Raw genomic sequence first — 21,613 nt, 5'->3', positions numbered from 1 at the left:
CCACACTGTTATGAAGGTGTGATGGTGAATAGGGGGTGTCAGCATTCAGAGGGGGGGAAACAATGAAAAAAGTTTCACTCATACACAATAACCTCTCTGTGGTGCTTCCCATGTGGCTGTCTGGTTAACAAGTCCTTTTGTTCCAGACAGGAGTCCGGTGTTACAGAGGACAAGCTGACTGCAGCGCCCTCTATAGTCTGACCTGTGTAACCTCAGGTCATTGCTGGCCAAAATCGACATCCTATATCAAGGATAAATCCCTATAAAAACCAGTTTGTATGCAATTCGAACTGAAAAACTTTAAAGCATACATACTGCATTTTGTATGCAGCTTTAAGTAGATTTCATAACAGTATTGAAGCTGTTTAGGTATTTTAAATTCTCCCAGTTAATCCCATGATAATCTGTGCCAGTCAGACACTGCAAATATAGCAGGATCATCTGTGTTTAGATATTAATATGGCCTACTGCAACTTTCAAATCACAGAAGCTGCAATATGTAAAACATTTTCTGAAGTAGAGATGTTGAGCTCCAAACATCCTGCAAAAAATCAGGTGTCAATTTTTTTTTTCTAGAATAGCTTGCAAAATCCCTACTTTCCCTGTTTTTGCACATCTGTCTTATTAAAAATGAGAGATATTAAATCATTATTCCCTTCAATACAATTCATACTAAGTCTGCAATTAGTCAAAAAGATTGAACTTAGATATTTTCTTCACAATAGTTCAGCCTTAGTTTAATCTACCAAATATTGTGCTTAAAGAATGATTTGTTTATTAAGAATTACATAATAAAATAATCACATATTAAATCACAATTACAATATTGGGGGAAAAACTTGCAACTAGATTATTTTCCCAAATTGTTTAGCCCTAAAAAGCATTAAACAAATGACAGCATTGTGCAGTTTTCAAAGCCCATTATCTCATAAAAAGTCTCTTTGCTGGTTTTGTGGTTTTCCCCCTTAACAAACAGTTGTAGGTGTATTTCAAAGAAAACGTGATAATAAATATCCAGTAGAAAATGAATCAAAGGAGGCTTTTGTTACTCTTTTAATGACTGTTTCTACCTAGTCCTACCTAATTCACAAGAAACTCACAAAGACAGCATTGTGAGACATACTAAAATACATGAAAGACCAAAATTAGGCTTCTATTTAATCTACATAAGTATATCTATATAACAAAAATAAACTGTAGATGCTATCCTTTTTTAATTGTGTACAAAAATAAGACCTTTTCTGAATAATACTGACACAAGTTGACACAGTGCATTGACATCTTTCTATATAGACCATACATACACATATAACATACTTCAGATCTACATCACAGACATTTGATCATACAGTAATTCAGGCATTACACACAGAATATGCATGCTGAACAGATACACATTCATTAAGGAGTTCCAATCAGTACATGACCCCATAATATGGTAAAAACGTTCCTTGCATGAAACTTAGATGTTCACACTAAACTGATATCTTCAAACATGGGGGCAGACTATATTTACAAGATTAAACTACCTCTGAGTGTGAAGATATCGAAGCTGTCCAACAGGCTGTCTCATACAAAAGGCCCAAAGCAATTTGAAGTTAAATTTGATACAAAAAAACATCAATATAAAAAGTTTCTTTTCTAAGCTAGAGACTGACCTAGCTAACCTGTTCACATCTGTTTTAATAAGGACTCATTTATATGCATCTCATTAAGGGCATCATCCCAAACAAAACAAGAAACAGTATGACTTTAAAACTGTGTCAGACTGGTTGACAGCAACAACCTTAAAGAATACAATCTCTGCAGGTTTTTACAATAACTGTGGTTATAAATACGTCATCATTGTTGCAATCGGCTTCAAAAACAAAATGCAAAAGAAAAAAACCCAGAAAAAAACAAATATTAAAACAAATAAGGCCTTATGGCTTTAAGGTTCATTTCATAATTAACACGGACAACCAAATCAAACACTGGGTAACTCAGTTACCCTGTAAGGTTACATAACAAACACCAAAAGCAGTAAGTGATAATTATTTCCTTCATTTTATGTAATGCAAAAATATGTTTAATCCAGGAACACCACCAAAACAGAATTAAAAGCAGAGCTCATTTTCTTCAATTTCTAGTTATCCTATTGTTTATTCTCTTCTATCAGCATTAGAGATCTTTGTTAATAGAAATCCTAAACTTATGGAAAGGTTTCAAACACTATCAGGAAGGGGTTAACCACAGAGTGTCGTTTTTATTTAGACCGAGCCCAGAAGTCTGTTTACTTTGTTGTTTTAACTTCCTTTTAAGTATAGTAACATTTATAATTTGTTGTTGGCACAGGCTTTAAATATGGCTTTATTTGGTTCACTAGAGTTTTTTAACAATGTGTAGATACAGACACATAGTGAGAGGGTCTAAACTGAGTTTGATCGCTGCTCGATAGTTGAGGTTTGTTGACATCAGTCCAATTCTGATTGTAAAAGATTGAAGATCTAATCCTCACTGCATAATATGTTTACAGTCACATCATTCAATGCAAAGATGAAAGCAAGAGTCTCAGTGCAGAGGGGATCTCACACCACCTAGTGGTGAATAAATACAACAACAAGCTTTCAACCTATTAAAAGTTGAAACTGTCTTTAAAGGGGAGAAATGGCAAAAGAAGAACCTTCATGTGAAAAGTGTTGAGGACACAAAATCTACTCTACTGCAACACTCCTTTAAAAAATCATTTTCTGCACGTCTCACATGCAGTCAGAAACATTTTAGATGTCTTACAGTATTTTACATGCTATATCCCACAGTGCACACAGCCATATCTGCTGCTTTTTCTCCATGTCACACAAATCACCTTTAAAATCAAATCTTTTGTTCTGTGTTTAGATAGAGATATTTTAGTTTATCCTGCAGTTCACAGTGTTAAACAAATAATATTTACAATAATAGAAAAAAGTTTTTCCTGAACTACACTGTGCACATTGAAGAGTAACATTTCACAAATCACAGGGAATCTACAGATGAATGCCCCGGTGTTCTGATGGTGTAATCACCGTTTACAGTGTGTGGCGTAAATGAACAGTAGCAGTCTGCCTTTATAGTGATGAAATAACGGACTAAACAAGCAGTGTTGTAAATGTCTCTCTTCCTCACACGGACTTCCATATATAATTGATAACCAATTCAAGATTATACACATCCTAGTTTGCTCACTTCATTTACAAAACAAGATTAACACCTTTGTCTTCTTTCAGAAGGCCTTATGATACATCAGTGCCTCCCCACCTCTTTGAGATGCACTCAGAAAGGTTCAGTTCTTTGTCACAGTGTACAGTAGTTGAAAAAAGTTTAAAGCACTTCAGCTTACATGAATACATGCACAAGGAAACCTGCTGCTAAACTCTTCATACATTGCATATATTACTTTGCAGTATGCTCGTGTAGCATCAAGTCTTTATGGTTTACTCTGGAAGAATTTAAAGCACTGCTGGCTCACACACTGGTGCCCTTCTCCCTCAGGGTGGTGATTTTGACCATAAACCTCTTGGTGCTCCTGCGGTAGCGTGGCTGAGTGAAGTAAAACAGAATGGGGTCCAGGAAACTGTTCATGCTGGCAAACGGCCTGGTGCTCTTATAGATGATAGAAAACAGATTTCTGGTCTCACAGGGTGCACCAGGCAGTGTGCGGATCACCAGATACAGGGTTTTTGTCAGATGAAATGGCAGGAAGCTTATACAGAACACCGCCATCACTACGATGATCATTCTCACTGCCTTGTCCCGCTTCTCGCCTGTGGCCAAGGTAACACCCTGGTAGGACACGGGGCGGCAGAGGATGTGGGCCATGCGACAATAGCACACCAACACCACCATGAAAGGCAACAGGAAGCCAAGGCAAGTCAGAGCCATGCCGTAAGGGTAATAATCCACTGATTTCTTGGGGGTGCTTAGGTCATAACACACAGTGCGGTTTCTCTGGATCCCAGTGGCAGCAAAGTGAAAAGTTGGGGCACACAGGATGGCGACTACAAGCCACACCCCTCCACAGATGCACCATGCCAGCCTGGATCCACCTTGTTTAATCCACATGGCAAGAGGATGGCAGATACCCAAGTAGCGGTGCACACTGATGCAGGTGAGGAAGAGGATGCTGCTGTGCAGGTTACTAAAGATTACAGGGAAGAGAGCATAATTTAACATCATTACAATGTGTGTAATACACTTATTTTTTGCAGATACAGTGCCTAACAAATTTTTTAGACCACCCTAACCCTAGGCAAAGTAAGGTTTATGCCACATCTGCCCTAAACTAATTACCAAACTAAACTAATTACCAAAATCATTTTTTATGTTTCTGCAATGGTCAATACACCAACATGTAGAAGCTCTTTAACCAAAATGATATTTTTAATGCTAAAATATCATTATTATTGTTATCCATGAATTTTCAAATTTACTGATTTACAAAAAACTGAAAAAATAGTAAAGCACATGAATATTTCTTGATTAATATGTCAAATTATAATTATTTACTTGCATTCCTGAGCAGAAAAATTAGTTTTAGCAGTTGAATGATATGCTTGATTCATTTCTGACTCCTCAGAGAATCCCAGTGAGCTGGCTCAAATTTGGGTGAATTCAGTTTGAAATTCCTCATTCCTGTTCAAAACGGTAAAACGTGGACAGCTGACTGAAAATGAAAGAGTCTGCATTAAAGCACTTCATGATACTGGATGGTCTTTAGCACTGAATACCAGGGACATGTAGATGAATATATTTTGTAAATTCTACCACAAAGACATACTTTTTTTACATTGTTTTTATACATCACAACACATAACAATAAGATTTGCCTTAGGGAATGAACAGATCCTTTAACTTTGAATCACCACTCATTAGCAGATGGGGGAAGAAGTCACCCATTTTTGAACAGACTGAGTGTAATATTATCTTTAATTGAAAGTATCTGGTGGTAAATTTACATAGCATAGCCTCAGTATGACTTAGAATAGATAATCAGAAAGAGTGTGCTGTTAATTGTATAATTTATCTTTTCATGCCTTAAAAAAATAGCTGCATGAAACAGTAAGAAAACCCACAGTAAGGTGTCTCACCTGTAGAACTGAAATCGCACCAGTTTACAGGTAAACTCTCCAAAGGGCCAGTAGTCATGGCTGCCGTAGTTGTAGATGAGCAGGGGTAAGGACATCACATACAACAGGTCGGCTATGGCCAAGTTGAGCATGTAGATGTTGTTTTTGGACAAATGTGGTCGAGTCCTCCATATTTTCAGGATGACGGCAGCATTTAGAGGAAGGCCTAGCAATAACACAAAGCTGTACACAGCAGGGAGTAAAATACGTTTGAAGTCTTCTTTATAAGTGCAGCGGACGCCGTCCGACCTGCTGATGTTGCTGACTCTTGCGATGAAGCTTTCTGCTGCGTATGGCTCTGTGGTGTGTTCGCTGCTGGAGTAAAAGTCCAAAGAGAAGGTTTCAGAGATGAGTGTTTCTGTTGGGAAGGAGTCCACAGAATGTGGCATCTTCACACCCTAGAGAGGACAGAAAAAATTGATCAACTTTATCAGGAATAGACCAGTATGCAAAAAAATAAAATTGATGTTGAAATTCAATTATAAATTGACCCTACACATTATTGTAATAATAAAGTAAAGCTTCTGAGGCACTTCAAGTGTGTGACCTGAAGCAGTCTACTTGGTTGTCTTTCATCTGTGTTTATGAAAACATTTATTTTTGTCTTTGACTTTTCCTTTTTGCTGTTGTTTGTAAATGTATGTATAGTCTGCAAAAACTGATTCGCCCTTTGGGATAAGTTGTCTTAATCTGAATCTAATTATATGCAAAAGCAGTGTACCATTTAAAATTACAATTGGGATGCATGATATAAGATTTGCCAATATCCATCTAATGTTAGCTGATATAATACTGATATATGCACATCAGTTTGACTGGTTATCATTTATTGTGAACACCAAGTCTCTCCTGTTCTAGTGTTTACATGTAACAACTTATTGTGACAGTCTATTTGCTTTTGAAACAGAAATAAAACAAGTCAAAAACATTTGATTAGACAATCAATGATACATGTACTTGTTTTCAAATACAGATATTCAGGCTGAAAAAACATGGTTCTGTCTTGCTTAAAACTCCATAAAGGTATATATTTATACGGCCAATATTTAAAGCTCGTAGAAAGTTATGAAAGTTACTGTTGATATTTTGTGTTCATATCTGCCAATGCTGAAAATGAACATTTTAAGCAAATATCTGCAGATGCCAATATAATAACTATAAAATCATGCATCCCTTAAAATGTGACCCCTTTTATAGAGCTTATACTTTTAAATTAGAGGGTTTTTTCCTAATAATGCTAACATGCATTGTGGATTGATGGCTGCACATATTCACAGAGCACTTTTATCTGCCAGCAACAATTATTAACTTTTAAGCTATATTTGCAGACTCTGATACTTTGCCCATCATATTGTAGATCCCTGATTATCACTCAAGACACATCTCCAAATTGTAAAACTTCAAGCATTAAAATTTACAATTAAAGGCATAAATTTTTTATCCAACAGGGGCATCAAGGTACAGTACACATTCAAAATAAATACTTTTCCAGTCTAAATGCTGTGACTGGCAGTAGGAGAACTTTCTCCACCAGAGGGCACAAACGATCAGTTTATGCTTGATTTGGTAACTATGGTTCACACAAGAGTTAAAAGTGACTAAAATCTGATTTTTTCCAGTGTAAACAGTACAAGTCATAATGAATCTGATCTTCCCATATCGGATTTCATATGTGACACTAAATCAAACATAATATCTGATCTTTTGAAATTCAACTGCAGTGTGAACAGCTAAATAAACAAAAAAATCAGATCTGAGTAAAAGATGATTGAACAGTATGAACGTAGCCTATGTTGTTGAGTCTTTTACTGTTCAAACACATGTCTGGATGCATTGAGAGCATACTGCAGCTTAAAGACGGGGCAGCAGTAGAAACACATTTTTAGTGTTAACAACTACAAAAAGTAACAGAAAAAATCCTCGTGATCCCTTAGAGAGCTAAATTATTGTACATCTGCAATAAAATGTAACACGTCTACATTGTGACTGCTGCAGGTCGTGCCATTTGGGATTGCTTTATTTGCTGTAGGACAGACTGAACAGTTTTTTTGACAGCAGTTGTGGGTTATCTAAAAGGTCACAAGGTAATTCAGGGTAATAGCTGATTTCTTTTCTCTGCACACATTTTTGCATGTGAGAAAATTTCCTGTTATTGTTACAGTTTCTTGTGATTTACAGCATGATCATTACTCTACCAGCCTCTTTAACAATTCAGGTTAAACAACAGAAAGCACTGTTTACACACCGTAGACTTATTTGAGTGTTTTGAAATGTTGTTAAAAGACAATGCTTCTTTCAAAGTGACATCCAACAAAAATACAGGGATAACTGGTTTATTTTAGCCTGCATGTAAAACAGTAATTGCACTGATAAAGTTAGAAAAAAAACATGCTACAATTTTTGGCCAATGCCTCATGACAGGTATTTACATTAAAACTACACATGTTGTTATAAGGTATTCACTTTATATTTATGTACTGGTCAAAGAAAAACTGCATCAAAATAAATAAGAGTCAATCCCTGGTTGAGATTAAAGTCAGGCTCGTCAGCTGCAGCTGTAAATAGAAAACCAGTGTTCACTGTCTGATCTCCCACCCAAACCTAACAGTGACTGGGACGGGCTTGGATCAATCAACAGTCCTGCTCCCACTAACATCATCATTCATATTTACTTCTTTGATCGTAGCATGTGGGCGAGTTAGTGATTGGCTTAGGCGTCCTTTTTACCCGAAAGACTGTGACTCACTGCATTTCATAGCTAAAATGAAAAGTTACTACGAGCAGTCCTTCATATTTAGTCTTTCTTTTTTATCTGCATTTTTACAGGTTTGTGGCTTGTACTCTGTGTGGGTGCACGGACACTTGTGTTTTGTAAGCTGTGATTTTTTAAATACCTCTGAGAGTAGTGAAGTGAGGAGGAAGGAGTGAGAGCCGAGTGCCAACCGACTATAAAAAAATTCACTACACTGAATCAGGGAGGGATGACAAAGGTTTTGCGTGGTACGCTGCAGTCTGCTTTATTTGCTGATTACACACTGACAACATAAGTCAGAGGATTGATTTGTTAAAGGAAGGTGCTAAGACCAAATCTCCTGCTTTCTGTTAAACCTGGTGATGTCATGACAGCTTCTCAATCACTAAGCTCTCTGAAAACACTGCACATTAGAAAGTGACGTCTGGTTCACGCCATAAATCTCACTGTCAAACAATGCATTACATTTTATGACGGTAAAGACAAGAGTGGGCGCCCTTCGTGTTCAGTCCTGAGTTTAGAGAGCTACTCATGCCCAATAGAAAGGAATGAAAGGTGAGAATGCCATATTTATGTCTGATTTTGATATTTCATTGCATCCTGCAACTTTTCTTCATGCAGCCCAAAGCCAATTTTGTGTTTGATGGTATTCATGATAGCAGCATTGATATGCATCAAAAATATTGAAGGGCAATCAGCTGTATGAAACTGGAGCTATTATTTGACTTTATTAAACATCTTAATGGATGCTGGCAGATCCTTCTAGTCTAGGAACACAGTGTAGAGTTTCATTTAATACAGGGGGAAGAAAGAAAAACAAAAACATACACATCCTGGATCTAACACACCCTGGCAAGCAAGTCATTAGTCTACAAATCAAAAGCAAGAATAACAGCAGAGATCTGCCAGATGAAACAAGTGCAGCTCCAATTTCCACATTAAATATCTGAGCTCTAATTAGGAGCAGCACCGTGGAGCAGACACTCATATATCACCAGAGGGGATTGTTCATAAAAAATATATGAACTCCACAGTGCATGTTTCTTTTTTAAATTAAATGCGGGGAAAGGAAGGAAGTCTCCAGTTCTATTTCATCATTTGTGATTATGTTATACACAGATTTTTCATATATTTTAACTAACTGAATATCAAGGAGTGGATGTTTAAGACTGCTGTCTCCCTCTGTTAAATACTGAGTGACTTTGACTTAAATATATTTGCTGTTTAAGACACATAGACTCAAATATTTACCAGACACAAAGTAATAAACAGACAAAATACAAATAGCACTGTAGGGGCGCTGATGGCTGAGCGGTTAGATTGAAACCCGTGGTGTGGTGCCAACAGAAGTGGATATACTCTTAATTTTATCCCTCACATTTTTTTGTCTAGTTCACCTAAAAAGGGCGTTTAGTATTTGCATATTGTCACAGAACTTCTGCTGCAGGATCAATATAAGATTAACAAAGAAAGAGCAGATTTATAGATGGAGACATCTACTGTACATAATGATGCATTTTGAGTGAACTTATCTGCATTCCTCAGCATTATTGGGGTAACACATTACAAAGCAATGCACTTGTGTTCTCAGATTACTTTTTGTAGTGTCTGCCATCCTACGAGAGGAAATTCAGAAGTGGGAATACTCTTGGAGATTGAAGAGTAAGTGGATATACTCCACCCGCATACCCTTCACTACATCAATGGTTATACAGAGGCTGAAGTCCTTAAAGCTGCCAGGTTAAAATCTGATTTGTGGCTTATCAACTGTCCTTCTCCTCTCTCTCTCTCTCTGGTTTCCTTCTCTATCCACTGTCAACCTAAATAAAGGCAAAATTAACCTTTAAAACACTGAATTTTTATACCAAACAAAGATGCCTTTCATGTATCTGCTAGTTTACAGAGCAACACGTGTCAAAGTGTGTTCATGAAATCTGAGCAGAGTGAAATCAGTGCCTGTTTGTCATTGTCACTTTCAAGGTTATATGTTTGCTCACAGCTACTCCAGAATGTGTTATTGGTTTATAATACAGATAAAGTTTCCTTTTCCTTTTGTTCATGTTTACAGCAAATCAATGAGCACAAAGTTGTTCAACTGTCCCCTAAAATAATGATTATGTTCTACTTGTGTTTAGAATTACTACTGGTATGATACAGTGCTCCAGTAGTCAAACAAAGAAGCATTAAAATAAATGGCCTTCTTTTAAAAGGTGAAGTTAAAGAGTGCATTTAAGCCTATTATAAGAAAAGATTCTTAAAAAGAGTAAATCACAGCTGTTTGTGTAATAGGAATACAACATCTGTTTACTAAATAATGACACTAAAAGCAAAAACAAACTAAAGCCTTGACTGGAAATTGGCATGGCTGTGTCATGATGGGTGTGAAGGAGTCATTTACTTTAAGTCAGTGACTCAGCGGAGTTGTATCTGCCCACATAGCTGCAGCTTTTCTGGCAGATTTCATGAAACTTGTCCAAACATCAACTCTTGCGACTAGCTCTGTGGAAAAACTCTGAACCAGCTGTTCCAGGTGAAACACCTTGAGGGGAAAGTCATGAAAAGAAGTGCTGTCATTAATACACATGAGGTGGTGACCGGTTAGTGTTGTCAGTTAAAACTTCTTAATGCTTTCAAGAGTGTCAGGATGCGCAAAGATTATAGTTAAGAGCCAGAAATACAAGAACTCGTTCAGTAATGTGATCATAAAAAGCTCTGCTCTTTCACACTATCTTCACTGGTACATCTCATCCACAGTAAACCACTCTAGTATCTGCAGTCAAAAAAGCTTGCTGGAGAATGCGGGCATCGATCCCGCTACCTCTCGCATGCTAAGCGAGCGCTCTACCATTTGAGCTAATTCCCCCATGCAGTGTTGAATGAATGGCCTCTCGTCTTGAAGCACACCCCCCTGACGCGGCCTTCAGCAGCAGTGTTACAAGACGCTCCTCCTCCTCCCTCACTCTGCGCTCTGTTGATCTCACTCTCTCTCACATGGACACACTTTAAAGGAGAACCACGCTGTAGCACACTCTGCCCTAAGGCCTGCCAAAAGAAGGAGCTGAAGGTGACACAAGATTATATATAAACCCTGCCTGCAAGAGTGGGTCTGAAACTCAGTGCATGTATATGAGCTAACAACTGATTAAACCCAATAGGGCTGTAAATCAAACCTCACATGTAGAGTTTTAATGATTATCAAACATGTGCATTATAGAATGACTTCAGGACTTTGAGCTGGGGTTTATGTAATTTACATCAACTCATGTCTTCTCAGGATCTCAAGTAGGAGATAAATTTCACATTGAAGTATTTTTAAAAATGCAGTACGTGCACTTTATGTGTTTTCCCTGCAGAGTGTGTGACTGATGGTAGATCCTTCTCTTCATAGCTGAATAGAGATTCTCTAAATTTGAAATAGGACTGTGTCAGTCTCTCTTTTGGATACAAAAATATAAAAAAAACAGGTTTCATTTTCTCTAGGTGTTGCTACAATTTTAGATTTAGATCTGAAGTTACTCAAATCTGATTCATTTCTGTGACTCTGACCTTTTTCTTATCAGCAGGCCTTTCTGAACATAGAAAAACTAATGGCCAGAATTTTTTTCTTTTGGTATTAAGTGTTAACCCCTTATCAATTTTATCCTGCTACACAACTAAATCAAACTGTCTTTAATATTTGATTTCCAGTGTTATGAATACTCTTTTGAGAGATCACAGTAACAGTGAATGAGATGGACAAAGAATACTGGGCCTCTTACAGCTGTTGCTTTAGCAAAGAACTAAGTTTTGAAAAATGCATGTTTGTAAAGACCTTAATACCCAAAACTACAAAAATTCAATTAGTAAAGAGAGATACAATTCTAAAACACGAAAAAAGCAAGTGTTTCACCTTTCTACATCATTTAACTGACTGGATCATACATTTCAGGACCATAATTGTCATCAAGCAAAGTAATTTTTTCAGTTTTACATTAAAACATCTAACTGTGTATAAAACATCAAACAGGCGGGTTCTCTGAATTTATATCTGCATTTCACCAACGAAATCAGACACACCACATTCTTGACTTGGCTTCTGTTTCAGCCTGTTCACGTTCTGTGATATTGAACTTTATTCTAATCTCGAGGAGCAGGTTGCAGGTGACTGACAGATAAAGGTAAGAAAAGATTAAGTGTCTACAGCATACATAAATACTCTTTGTCTCAGTCATAACAGAGCAGCTGATGTTAATGAAGAGAGAAAGGAGATGTTAAGTCCAGTAGAGAGAGCAGTGACCAATTAAACTCTAATTGCTTTCCTATCTCTAATCTCGTCTCTCTCTGGCCACACTAATCAATGATTCATGCCCGCTGCTGCTGCTGCTGCTGCTGCTGCTCAGCCTCTGGCCCTCTGCTCAAACACACACACACAAGCTGTCACATGTAAGCACTCAACTTTGGCTGCAAATAAATTGAAAAATGGCCTTCAAAATCACTGGCAAGAAACAACAAAATCAGGCTAGGGCTGAAGACACGTGTTTAAACTGCTGCAGCAAAGCTACTGTGAAAAGGCAGCACAGTTAAAAATGGATACAAATATGAACTATTTAAATCTATGAGACTCACTAGTATATTGCAATACACTGATTCAACCAGCAGTGGTTGCAATGTTTGGGCCCCTCTTGTTTGGCGTCAATAGATGAAGAAGAGACGTGACGAAGGTGGCACGCATAGAGTCATGGTTGAGAATGTTGATTCAAGCATGAGTGTAGATGTAAAATAGTGTGAATCAAAGCATATTTATCCTTGACTTGATTTTAGTCTTCTGTGTAAAACTCTGAAAATCATATCAATCATCATAACACAAGAGACATTTTATAGATTTATTTTTGAGCTTTTATGCCTTTTTAATGACAGGACAGTGAATAATAGCGAGTGAAATGGTCAGTAAAGTAGCCACAGCTATTTTGAACACAGAATGCTCACTCCAAGGACAACAACCCCTCTACATGGGACACAACCATTAGGTCAGTGCCCTCACACAAGACATTTAAAATCAATCAGCTGCTTCAGAAAGAGATAGATGATGATGAGGAGAGCTGCTGTTTAGCGCATGCAAATTACCTGCCATATGCACAGATGGAGAATAAAACAATCAGTTCATTCATTATTATAAATACAGGGCCAAACACAACACTCCTATCATCACAGAGGAGGACTACACTTTAGTTCTATTTTTTGCAAATAATAATTGGTCTATCAACGGACAATCGCTAGGCAAAAGAGCAAAGAAATGCTTCCTTTTAGGCAGAAACCTAAAGCAAATGAGACTCATGGGTGGACAGCCGTCTGCTGTGTGATCTTCCCGGCCAAGAAGTGGGATGGATGAAGAGACAGAGGGAGTGAGAAACTGATAATCAGAAGTCAGGACAAACTGGTGCCAGTTTAGCTCAGGCCATCACACTTGTCAGGGATCGATTCCCAGTCCTGATGCTGTTTAGTGCATGTCTTCTTTCACTCTCTATCCCCTTATGTGTACTGTCTCTCTTTGGCTGTCCAGTCCAAATAAAGGCAAAAAGGCCAAAAAATAAAATCTAAAAAGTCGATATAAACAATTTATAATGGCCAATTCTTTCACACTAAGCAAGCACTAAACAAATCTGAACTATTCCCCTCTTTCTTAGTTTCCTCTAAACTGTTTCCTCTGCACTGATTGTTTGAATTCCATCGAAGTCCAGATGCCTCAAGTACAAATATGGACATTTTGAAAAGCTTTCCAAAAGACTTTCTGCATTAATGTATTAAAAACATCTTCTCAGAACAAAACTAAAACATTTAGCTAATCACTTCTATTGTGGTGAAAAAGGTTACCATGGGGCTTGTAAAAGTGACATAAACCTCACAAAAGGCTGCAGGTGACAGCACACTGCACTCTGGAAGTAATACATATCTTTGTAAGATAAAGTAGGCAATAACATGTTGATGCCTGTCACTGTGAAGACATAGATTTAGACTGAGGATTTCATCAGGCGTGCAAAGACTGATGGTCGCTCTTGTGATAGCGTTTCCACACACAAGGGAAGTAAACGCAACTCTGCTGAAACACAGAAACAAGCCAGTAGGTCAATGGGCAATAAAACCTAAATGCTGATAAACCACAGGTTTCGTTTTGCGCAATAATTAAAACCACGTTGCTTTTGGTTTCATTTCATGGCTTGTATTCAGGTCACCTGATTCTGGTAAGGATTGTACAGAGAACCAGGGCATTTGGTTAGGTTTCTACTCAAACAGTTATTGGTCCTGAGAAGTCTTGTGAGTCAACACAAAGACTGATGGTAGGTATAGCATCAGCCTAGAGCCATGGTTCTCAAATGTGGTTCTGGACCTTGAATGTGGGTAGTGGAACACAGACGTGTTGGGAATAAAAAGGATGGGGCTATGTACCATTAAGGGTAAAAAAAGAGAATATGTAAAGTCTGATTTTATGCTGGCAGTTTAGCAAAGCATGACATAAAAATGAAAATACATGAAATATGAGTTCTCTCTAGGACAAATAGGACCAAGGTGAGATGTGAGACCACCGTGAAGACAAACAGTGATGTTTTATATGATTTAATGTCTAACTGCATCATTCTTCATTAGATAAACTTGAGTGGTTGAATTAAAAAAGGGGCATGATCTGCCATCCCAAAGCTGGGGGTTGGGTCCTGATGCATGACCAGTTGAGAACCACTGGCCTAGAGGCTTATGGGTAAAAGCTCGAGAACCAACTTCCATGTTCATTGCCAAACCTTATTGTAAAAGCATTAATTGCCCCTAAAAGTCCTTCAAGACTCCAGAAAAGTTTCAGACCAATAAGAGCTCGTCAAAAAGTAGGGCTGTTCCTATGCAGTTAAATTAAACATTAATAAAATCTAATTTTAAACTCAGGCTAGTCAACTCGTCTTAAGTTAAGAAAACACCCAGAAAAAGTAAAAACTGAGCTGCTTGAGGCATTAGGCTGGCCACACACAATACGATTTTAAGCCTGATTTCAGGCAAGATTTGCCTCCCGATGAATGTTGGGTGTATCCCAAGTGGAGGCTCGTTGTTATTATTTGTCTGAAAAATCCCCAAGTGTGTGGTGTCAACACAATCAATTTACTGCCTTGTCCTAAGGCCTTGTCCACGCAGAGACGAAAATGATATGTTTCCATTTCGTTTAGAAAAAGTTTTCTGTAAATACAGGATCATTTCAGGTAAGCATGGAACCACTGAGAACAACTAGAAAAGCTGTAGTGCACATGCCAAGCCTGTACGCGACACTGTATTGCTATGCACCAAAAGAGAGAAGAAGATCACAGAAAACTGATACAAACTTTCTTCTAGTTGCTCTTCCGGTTGTTCTCCATGTTGGATTTAAGAACATCTGGTGTATGCTGTTTGCAGTGGTGGTAAAGGAGCATCAGATTTTGCTGTAAAAGCCATAATAAGCTCAATAGCTTCTGCAGCACAAACACAACCCTGTAATCCGCCATTGTTGTTTTGGTTCGATATGCGCATGCGGGGTAAGTGGCCTACGCTATGTGTGACATAATCATTTCAAGAAAGATGCGGTTGGCTGTCCACACAGAGACAACATGGTAAGCATTTACAGATTTGTTCACTCTGGGACCCGGTTTCAAAAGTAGCGTTTACAGCGTCCCAAAACGCCATTTCCGTGTGAATGAAATGCCGATATGACAAAAACTTTCACGTATACTCCTGAATTCATCTCCATATGGATGGGGCCTAAATCATGTCATACCCTCCAAGGCCTAGAATTGTAAATATCATGTTTGATATTTACAATCTTAGGTTTTTATACAAATGACGGAATGCCCACATCAACCAAAGAGAGCGAGCAAAATGGGTAGCATCGCCAGCCAGATTTAACGTTCTTTCACCCAACACAAACAACTTCACCTCCATTCCAGGCAGGATTTCATCCTGATTCTGTTGCTTGTTTTATGAATTTTGCTGCAACTGTAACACAGTCAGCATGTGTATGGTCTCCAGGGTCTGGCTGAGTGTACGCTCAGAGGATGATAAGATGAAAATCGATTGAAATTGTCCTTATGTCGGTGGTCTCCCATGCTTTTAAAACCATTTTAGATTTGAAAATCGTCTAGTGTGGCCAGTCTCCGGTGCTATACAACGCTAAACTGGTTTGCTGTAGTGATGAGAAGTATGGCTCTTTTGAGTGATCTGGATCATCTAACTCAGCACAGCAAGAAGACCCTGCTCTTTCAGCTACCCAACACTTCTTCATCTGGTATCATTTGCTTCATTAAATCAGGCAAATATTTGACTTATGACTGATTCATGTGCATATATTTTACTTAAAATATATTAATCTCTCTTAAATGAAAATCTCAATTATTTTCAGAATATACCATCTCCCTAAAATATTTAGGCCAGATGAAATCTGTGGATTGGCTTGGCTGTGCAACAACCATGGTTGAAAACATTAATGCTATACTAATACCATATCTGTATTCTGTCTATAAAACAACAACCAAAAGAAAACAAAAAAAAAGAAGGGAAAACAACTCACAAATGGGGCCAAGCCTCCGTCGTTCACACAGAAGAACTGAACCAGCTTGTTTACAAACAGCACATCACTAGTTTACAGAGTGTGGTTAGCAGCATTTGACCTTGCAAAGCAGATGGACTGGCCAGACGCCATGTCTGTCATCAGGAAAATCCATCTCGAAAAGCACCAATCCACATCCACAGCTCTGACCAATCAACGTTGCGTAAGAGGAACAAGGTGCTATAGCTACATTCGGGGTTATACTGTGAGCTTATAGCAATGGCTGTTGCCACTGTAGCGATTAGTTTGGTTGTGGCTATGCAGTTTTATCAGAACTGGACCACATTTCTCTGTTAAATAAAGAGCAACAAACAAAAGAGAAGATGTTTTTGCAAATATCCTGATGTCTTCAGCATGAATATCAGCCCCTGATAAGCTCTGCTCTGTTCATGTACTACAGCAGCGCTAGCCTGAAGAGCTCAGGTTTCAACCTCATTTTGTCTTATTGCTCTGATGTCCTATTGACTGTGACAGACATTTGTCTACTGTTTGTCACTAGAATATTAAGGGATGAAGTATTTCCTGCTTTCTTCATTGTTCTTGAATATGTTTTTGCTCATAAACGGTAATTGATATTTGCTTCTACTTATGTTGATAGAAAAACATGTTTTTGCTGTAAAAGGCTAATCAAAGGCTCAAAAGAGCCGTAAGCAGCAGTTAAACTGAGTCTTGTGGTGGCTGTTGTCATAGGTTTGCGGTGAGACGGTAAAGTGAATGCAGATTCAGTAAAATGTAAAGACAAATATCTTTGCTGCCTGAATGAACCATGCATCTCTGGCAGTTTTGGACAACTGTAGCTAGAATCTGGTGGCTATGGTTCCTCAGATTTATCCCAGGACTATTTCATCAAATTGCAAGTACCAAGAAGCCATTTGGGTGGCATGTTTGGTATGGCTGAAACTCTGTTTTTGATTATTTGCCCAGTGAGATAAATCTGGGCACTTAGCTTTTTCCTGAGATTAAATCTGACCCTGATTCTCTCCCTCTCTACTCCTCCATAATTTCTCTGCCCAAGAGCCTCTAAACCAGCTTGTCTATTTCCAGTCAGACAGACAAAAAACAGTCACAGAAGTCTGACCGTGGCCTGGCTGAAAGGAATCTTCTCTAAAAATACAGCAGCCATGCCAAAGTCCCACAGCAAGGCTTTAACACATGACAGGTCCTTCTCATGATATCTGGTTATTGCTTCTGTTGTTGTTTTCTTGGGAGTAATGAACACTGGCCTTTCCGCCAGAAATATTACAAAGAAGACATTGGATGTGAAATGAGCCTGTTTGTTTTGAAATGTCCTGGTGTCATTGACAGCGGAGATGAGCAATGTTAAGTGTAAAACGAAGCACAAACACTATTTGCATACATGAAGAGCTGGAACAAATTAATGAACTAAATGGCAACAGTTTGAAAAACAGTACATTTTTAAGTTTAATAAGTCTTTTTTCACTATATTCACCTTCCTGTTATTTCTCCACAGACATCAGGAAATAAGAACAGGAGGGTGTACACAAAATGCTGTTATCAAGTTTTACTGCTGTGTTCCAGTTTAAGTGTATAATAAAAAAAAATCCAGAGTATCTAACAAAAGTTTGAATGTCAGTGCTTTCTTCAGGCTGCTACCTCTGCCTAATTTCATATGACCTATGACCCTCATTAGTCAGACATCTGTTTTTATGAGGAGCACCATCTTCCAAGGGCAGCATTGAATAAATTTATCTTTATAACTGGGATTACAGCCTTACTATCACAACTTGGTTCAAATGTTTTTGTGTGAATAATATGTTGACATACAAACATATTGTTTTAGCGTTTCAGAAAAAAATTATGATAATAAACAGATGGAAAGTTAGAAACTTGTTATGACAGCATATAACAGTGTCAGTCATTGAGGCAGAGAGAGACAGAGATGTATTAACTATACAGTCAGGATTTGGTGAGGAAGTAATTAAATAGGCATTTTAAAAACTGTTTTCTAGACCTAAGGATGGATTTGGAAAAGGCATGGACATGAAAAAAGCAAAAATAAATGTTTTTAACTGCAACACCAATTATAGCCAAGAGCATTACAAATGTATGTAGATATTCTCTGTCTTTAATGGGCCTCATCAGACTTCTTAGATGATGTCCCTTTCAAGAAAATTAGAAGTCAGTATCCGTACCAAAACAAATCCTTTTTATACACATTGGTTACATCAAAATACACAAGAAAAAAATTAAGTATTTTGATCTTTTTTGTATACTGCCAGTATAAGCCCTGTGGACACAAATGCTGCGTAGCATACATTTCAAAGTTGCATGACTGATACCCATATCCAGGTTCAAGAATATACTGTCCAGCCTGGTGTTTGACCTGTTATTCATCATAATACTGCTAAACAAAGATCTTCTCAGTATTAGATCGCTATTTTTTGACTGGATATTTATTAGAAAACTCAGAAAGTGCTTGTGCACATGGAAAATACAAACATGTTTATAATCTGTGATGTCACCAAGTAATGCATTTTATTAGACTGTAAAACCAGTTCATGGGAATAGTAGCATTTTCCCAGGATGACTTTATGGCCTTCTTTTTGAGGTTTCTGACTTTAGCTTAAACTTCTGGCCTAAACACATTGTGCTGTTTTGCTATAAATAAATAACTGAATAAATAAATACAAAAAGGCTGTAAACTTCCCACAGATGGGGACACAATTCATAACACCTGGTTTGTGCACAGTAAATCCGTGATACCCTGAGGAAGGACTCTGCAGCTTCAGAGGACATCAGCATCTGGTTTTGTGTAAATTCTGATTTCTAGAGAGACCAAGTTCATTCGGGTTTATGTGAGAAAAAATCACAAGGGAGACGGCCGGAAACCCAAGTGCCACCAAATGATGTGACCACAGCAGCATAGCTCCAATTAAAAGGGATAACTTCCGTCACACTGCACGCAGGACAGAAATCTTCCTGCACCTTAAACCAAAAATTGGCAGGTTTTGGGGTTTAAAGATTTTAACAGTACGAAAATAGATGGAAAAAATATCCACATCCTGCTGTAGGTTGCTGAAAGCTATTTCATTAACTGTCTTTTTTGTCAAAATTTCAAGCATTCCTCAGTTGTAGTTTTACTAAAACATACCACTGAAGCTGTCCTGACATGTAGAGGTGTTATAAGGCCGGTGAAGCAACACAGTCTATGCCTGAATGACAAATGTGCACTCATTAGTTTCTTAAAAACACACACACAAGATAGTCCATATTATTCAAGTATTATTTTAGAAAATGGGGTGTAAAACTGTACATGAATTCAACTTACCTTCAACGAAAGAAAACAGCGAAGTGCAACATCAACAAGTTGACGACTTAGTCATGGCAAAGGACTCCTCTTGCTTCTTTCTTCTTTTTGTCCGCGAAGGAAGCGATTTAGAGAGAAAGTAGCAAATAAACAACAATATCCAAACTCTGAGAGTACACACCGCGCAGTAGTCTCGGTAAACCTCGCTGTTTCTGTGACCCGGTTCAGACCAAAACGCTGCAAAGCACCTCTCACACACTGCTGCACTGACTGAACTACAGCGTGCGCTTCACTAGGGACGCGCACGCGCAATGAGTCTCGCAACACAAAACTAGGGCACGGACAGGGATTGGTATCTATTAGATGACTACAAGAAGCAGTTTTCGCTGTTAGGCAGGTACTTGGAACTGTCAGTACTTTGTCGGTGTTTTTTTCCACTAATAAACTTGGATCATTTGGGAGACTTGTCTTTGAGCGTGCTGTAAGCTAGCAGGTGCATTTTAGCATAACTTCAAGATAGTTCCGGTTTCTAGTTTCACCCCCTTTATCAAGGCGCGTAGCCTCCTAATCCCAAAGTTAAACTGGCTTAACACGAACTTCAAAAATGTATCAAAACCTTGTCATGGTTTTGGTTGAACTTAAAAAAAAAATTAACAGGGATACCTACGATATAAATATTATTGAGCTTATTAAGTCCACTCACCCTTTTAATGTATGCAGTGGCTGATAAACACACGGGGGCCATACACATCTATTGCTCTCCCCCTTTATAATTCTTATTTCCCAAAGGAAGAGCTTCTTGTGACTTATGCGTATGTTTTGCAGTTCACATTATAAGTAGCGTCTGAAAAAACATCACTCAGGCAGATTTTTTTCACTGAATCTTATCAGGTTGGGATTTTATGAGACTTTTAATGTACTCTTGTTTGACTCGTCAACATTGCCGTTTCCTGCTCAGCGTCCGGTTATTTATCAGAATATATGGCTGTATTTGATAAGATGGAAAGCAGGGACACAAACTTGTGAAACTGCAGTTATAGTCTGACAATAGTTTTTTGTGCCTGTTAGAATAATAAACATTTCACTTTAGTGCTAATTATGTCTTTAGGTTGGACAGTGGCTACAGATGAAGCAATCAAGCTGCATCTTTATTTACTGATATGTGTCTATTTCAAGTACCCTTATCAGTTTAATGACTGGAAAACAGTGACTTGTTTTGTGGCCATATGCTATTCTTATGACACGATAACCAGGTGAAGATTGTGTTTGGGATCTTATCTTGAATTCAAGAGGTCTGAAGGATACCACAAGTGTATCATATCTCTGTCATTAAGTGAGAAATTGTTTCACATTACTTCCCCTTATTTTTGTCGTCAGGGTTGTGGGAATTGAGTTATTACCAAATGTGTCAACTTTCTGTGTGTGTCACGTGAAAATGAATTTGTAGGTCTGGTTATTCACAATAAATCAATCTTTTTTGGTCTAGTTATCCATTACAAACGTTTACATATCAGAAGCTAAGATAACTGGTTATTCTTTAACATATCTTCATTATTTACAGATTAATTTAATATATATCACTTATACATTGCGGATAAGTAACTTAAGAATACTTCTTGTAGCTGCTGAATAAGGGACAGAAAATTATTAGTTTGTATAGCCTAATACTAGCTAAGGCTACACGTTTTCTTTTTTAGATCAAAGCATATGTGAATAAAGTTTTAGAGGTTTTTTTCTGACTTGAAAAATAATTGACTATTTGCAGCTTGAGTCACATACTGTCACACTGCAGTTATCTCATGAAAGCATAAAACTATTGTTGCCAGCAACTCAGCAGATCAATGGTTATCTTAAAG

The 21,613-nt window shown here is 37.9% G+C and overlaps 1 protein-coding gene and 1 non-coding gene across 3 annotated transcripts; both read right to left on the bottom strand.

Moving 5' to 3' along the window:
- Positions 1-929: 929 nt before the first annotated feature.
- LOC121515266 (P2Y purinoceptor 3) lies at positions 930-20,037 on the bottom strand. Of its 2 annotated transcripts, none has more exons than XM_041795957.1 (3): positions 10,295-10,417; positions 5,106-5,542; positions 930-4,156 (listed from the first exon to the last, which is right to left on the bottom strand). In XM_041795957.1, the coding sequence occupies exons 2-3, from the start codon at positions 5,531-5,533 to the stop codon at positions 3,484-3,486; spliced, it is 1,101 nt and encodes a 366-aa protein (XP_041651891.1). In that variant the 5' UTR covers positions 5,534-5,542; positions 10,295-10,417; the 3' UTR covers positions 930-3,483. The 2 variants fall into 2 exon arrangements, with proteins under 2 accessions (XP_041651891.1, XP_041651882.1); XM_041795948.1 differs by lacking the exon at positions 10,295-10,417 and adding an exon at positions 19,779-20,037 and having other exon boundaries at positions 931-4,156.
- trnaa-agc lies at positions 10,687-10,759 on the bottom strand. The gene has a single exon. It is a non-coding gene; the product is annotated as a tRNA-Ala (tRNA).
- Positions 20,038-21,613: the final 1,576 nt, after the last annotated feature.

This window comes from Cheilinus undulatus, linkage group 2 (assembly GCF_018320785.1).
Source record: "Cheilinus undulatus linkage group 2, ASM1832078v1, whole genome shotgun sequence".
In the NCBI taxonomy this organism is placed as follows: domain Eukaryota; kingdom Metazoa; phylum Chordata; class Actinopteri; order Labriformes; family Labridae; genus Cheilinus; species Cheilinus undulatus.
The sequence above is the reverse complement of the archived record's forward strand: the minus strand, read 5'-3'. Positions and strand labels throughout refer to the sequence as shown.

What these genes read in the sequence shown, in the direction of transcription:
- LOC121515266 (XM_041795948.1), bottom strand. Translation starts at nt 5,533, where the DNA reads ATGCCACATTCTGTGGACTCCTTCCCAACAGAAACACTCATCTCTGAA. An exon ending in GTGCGATTTCAGTTCTACAG is followed by an intron (nt 4,157 to 5,105) that starts GTGAGACACCTT and finishes TGTAATCTTTAG; the next exon opens with TAACCTGCACAGCAGCATCC.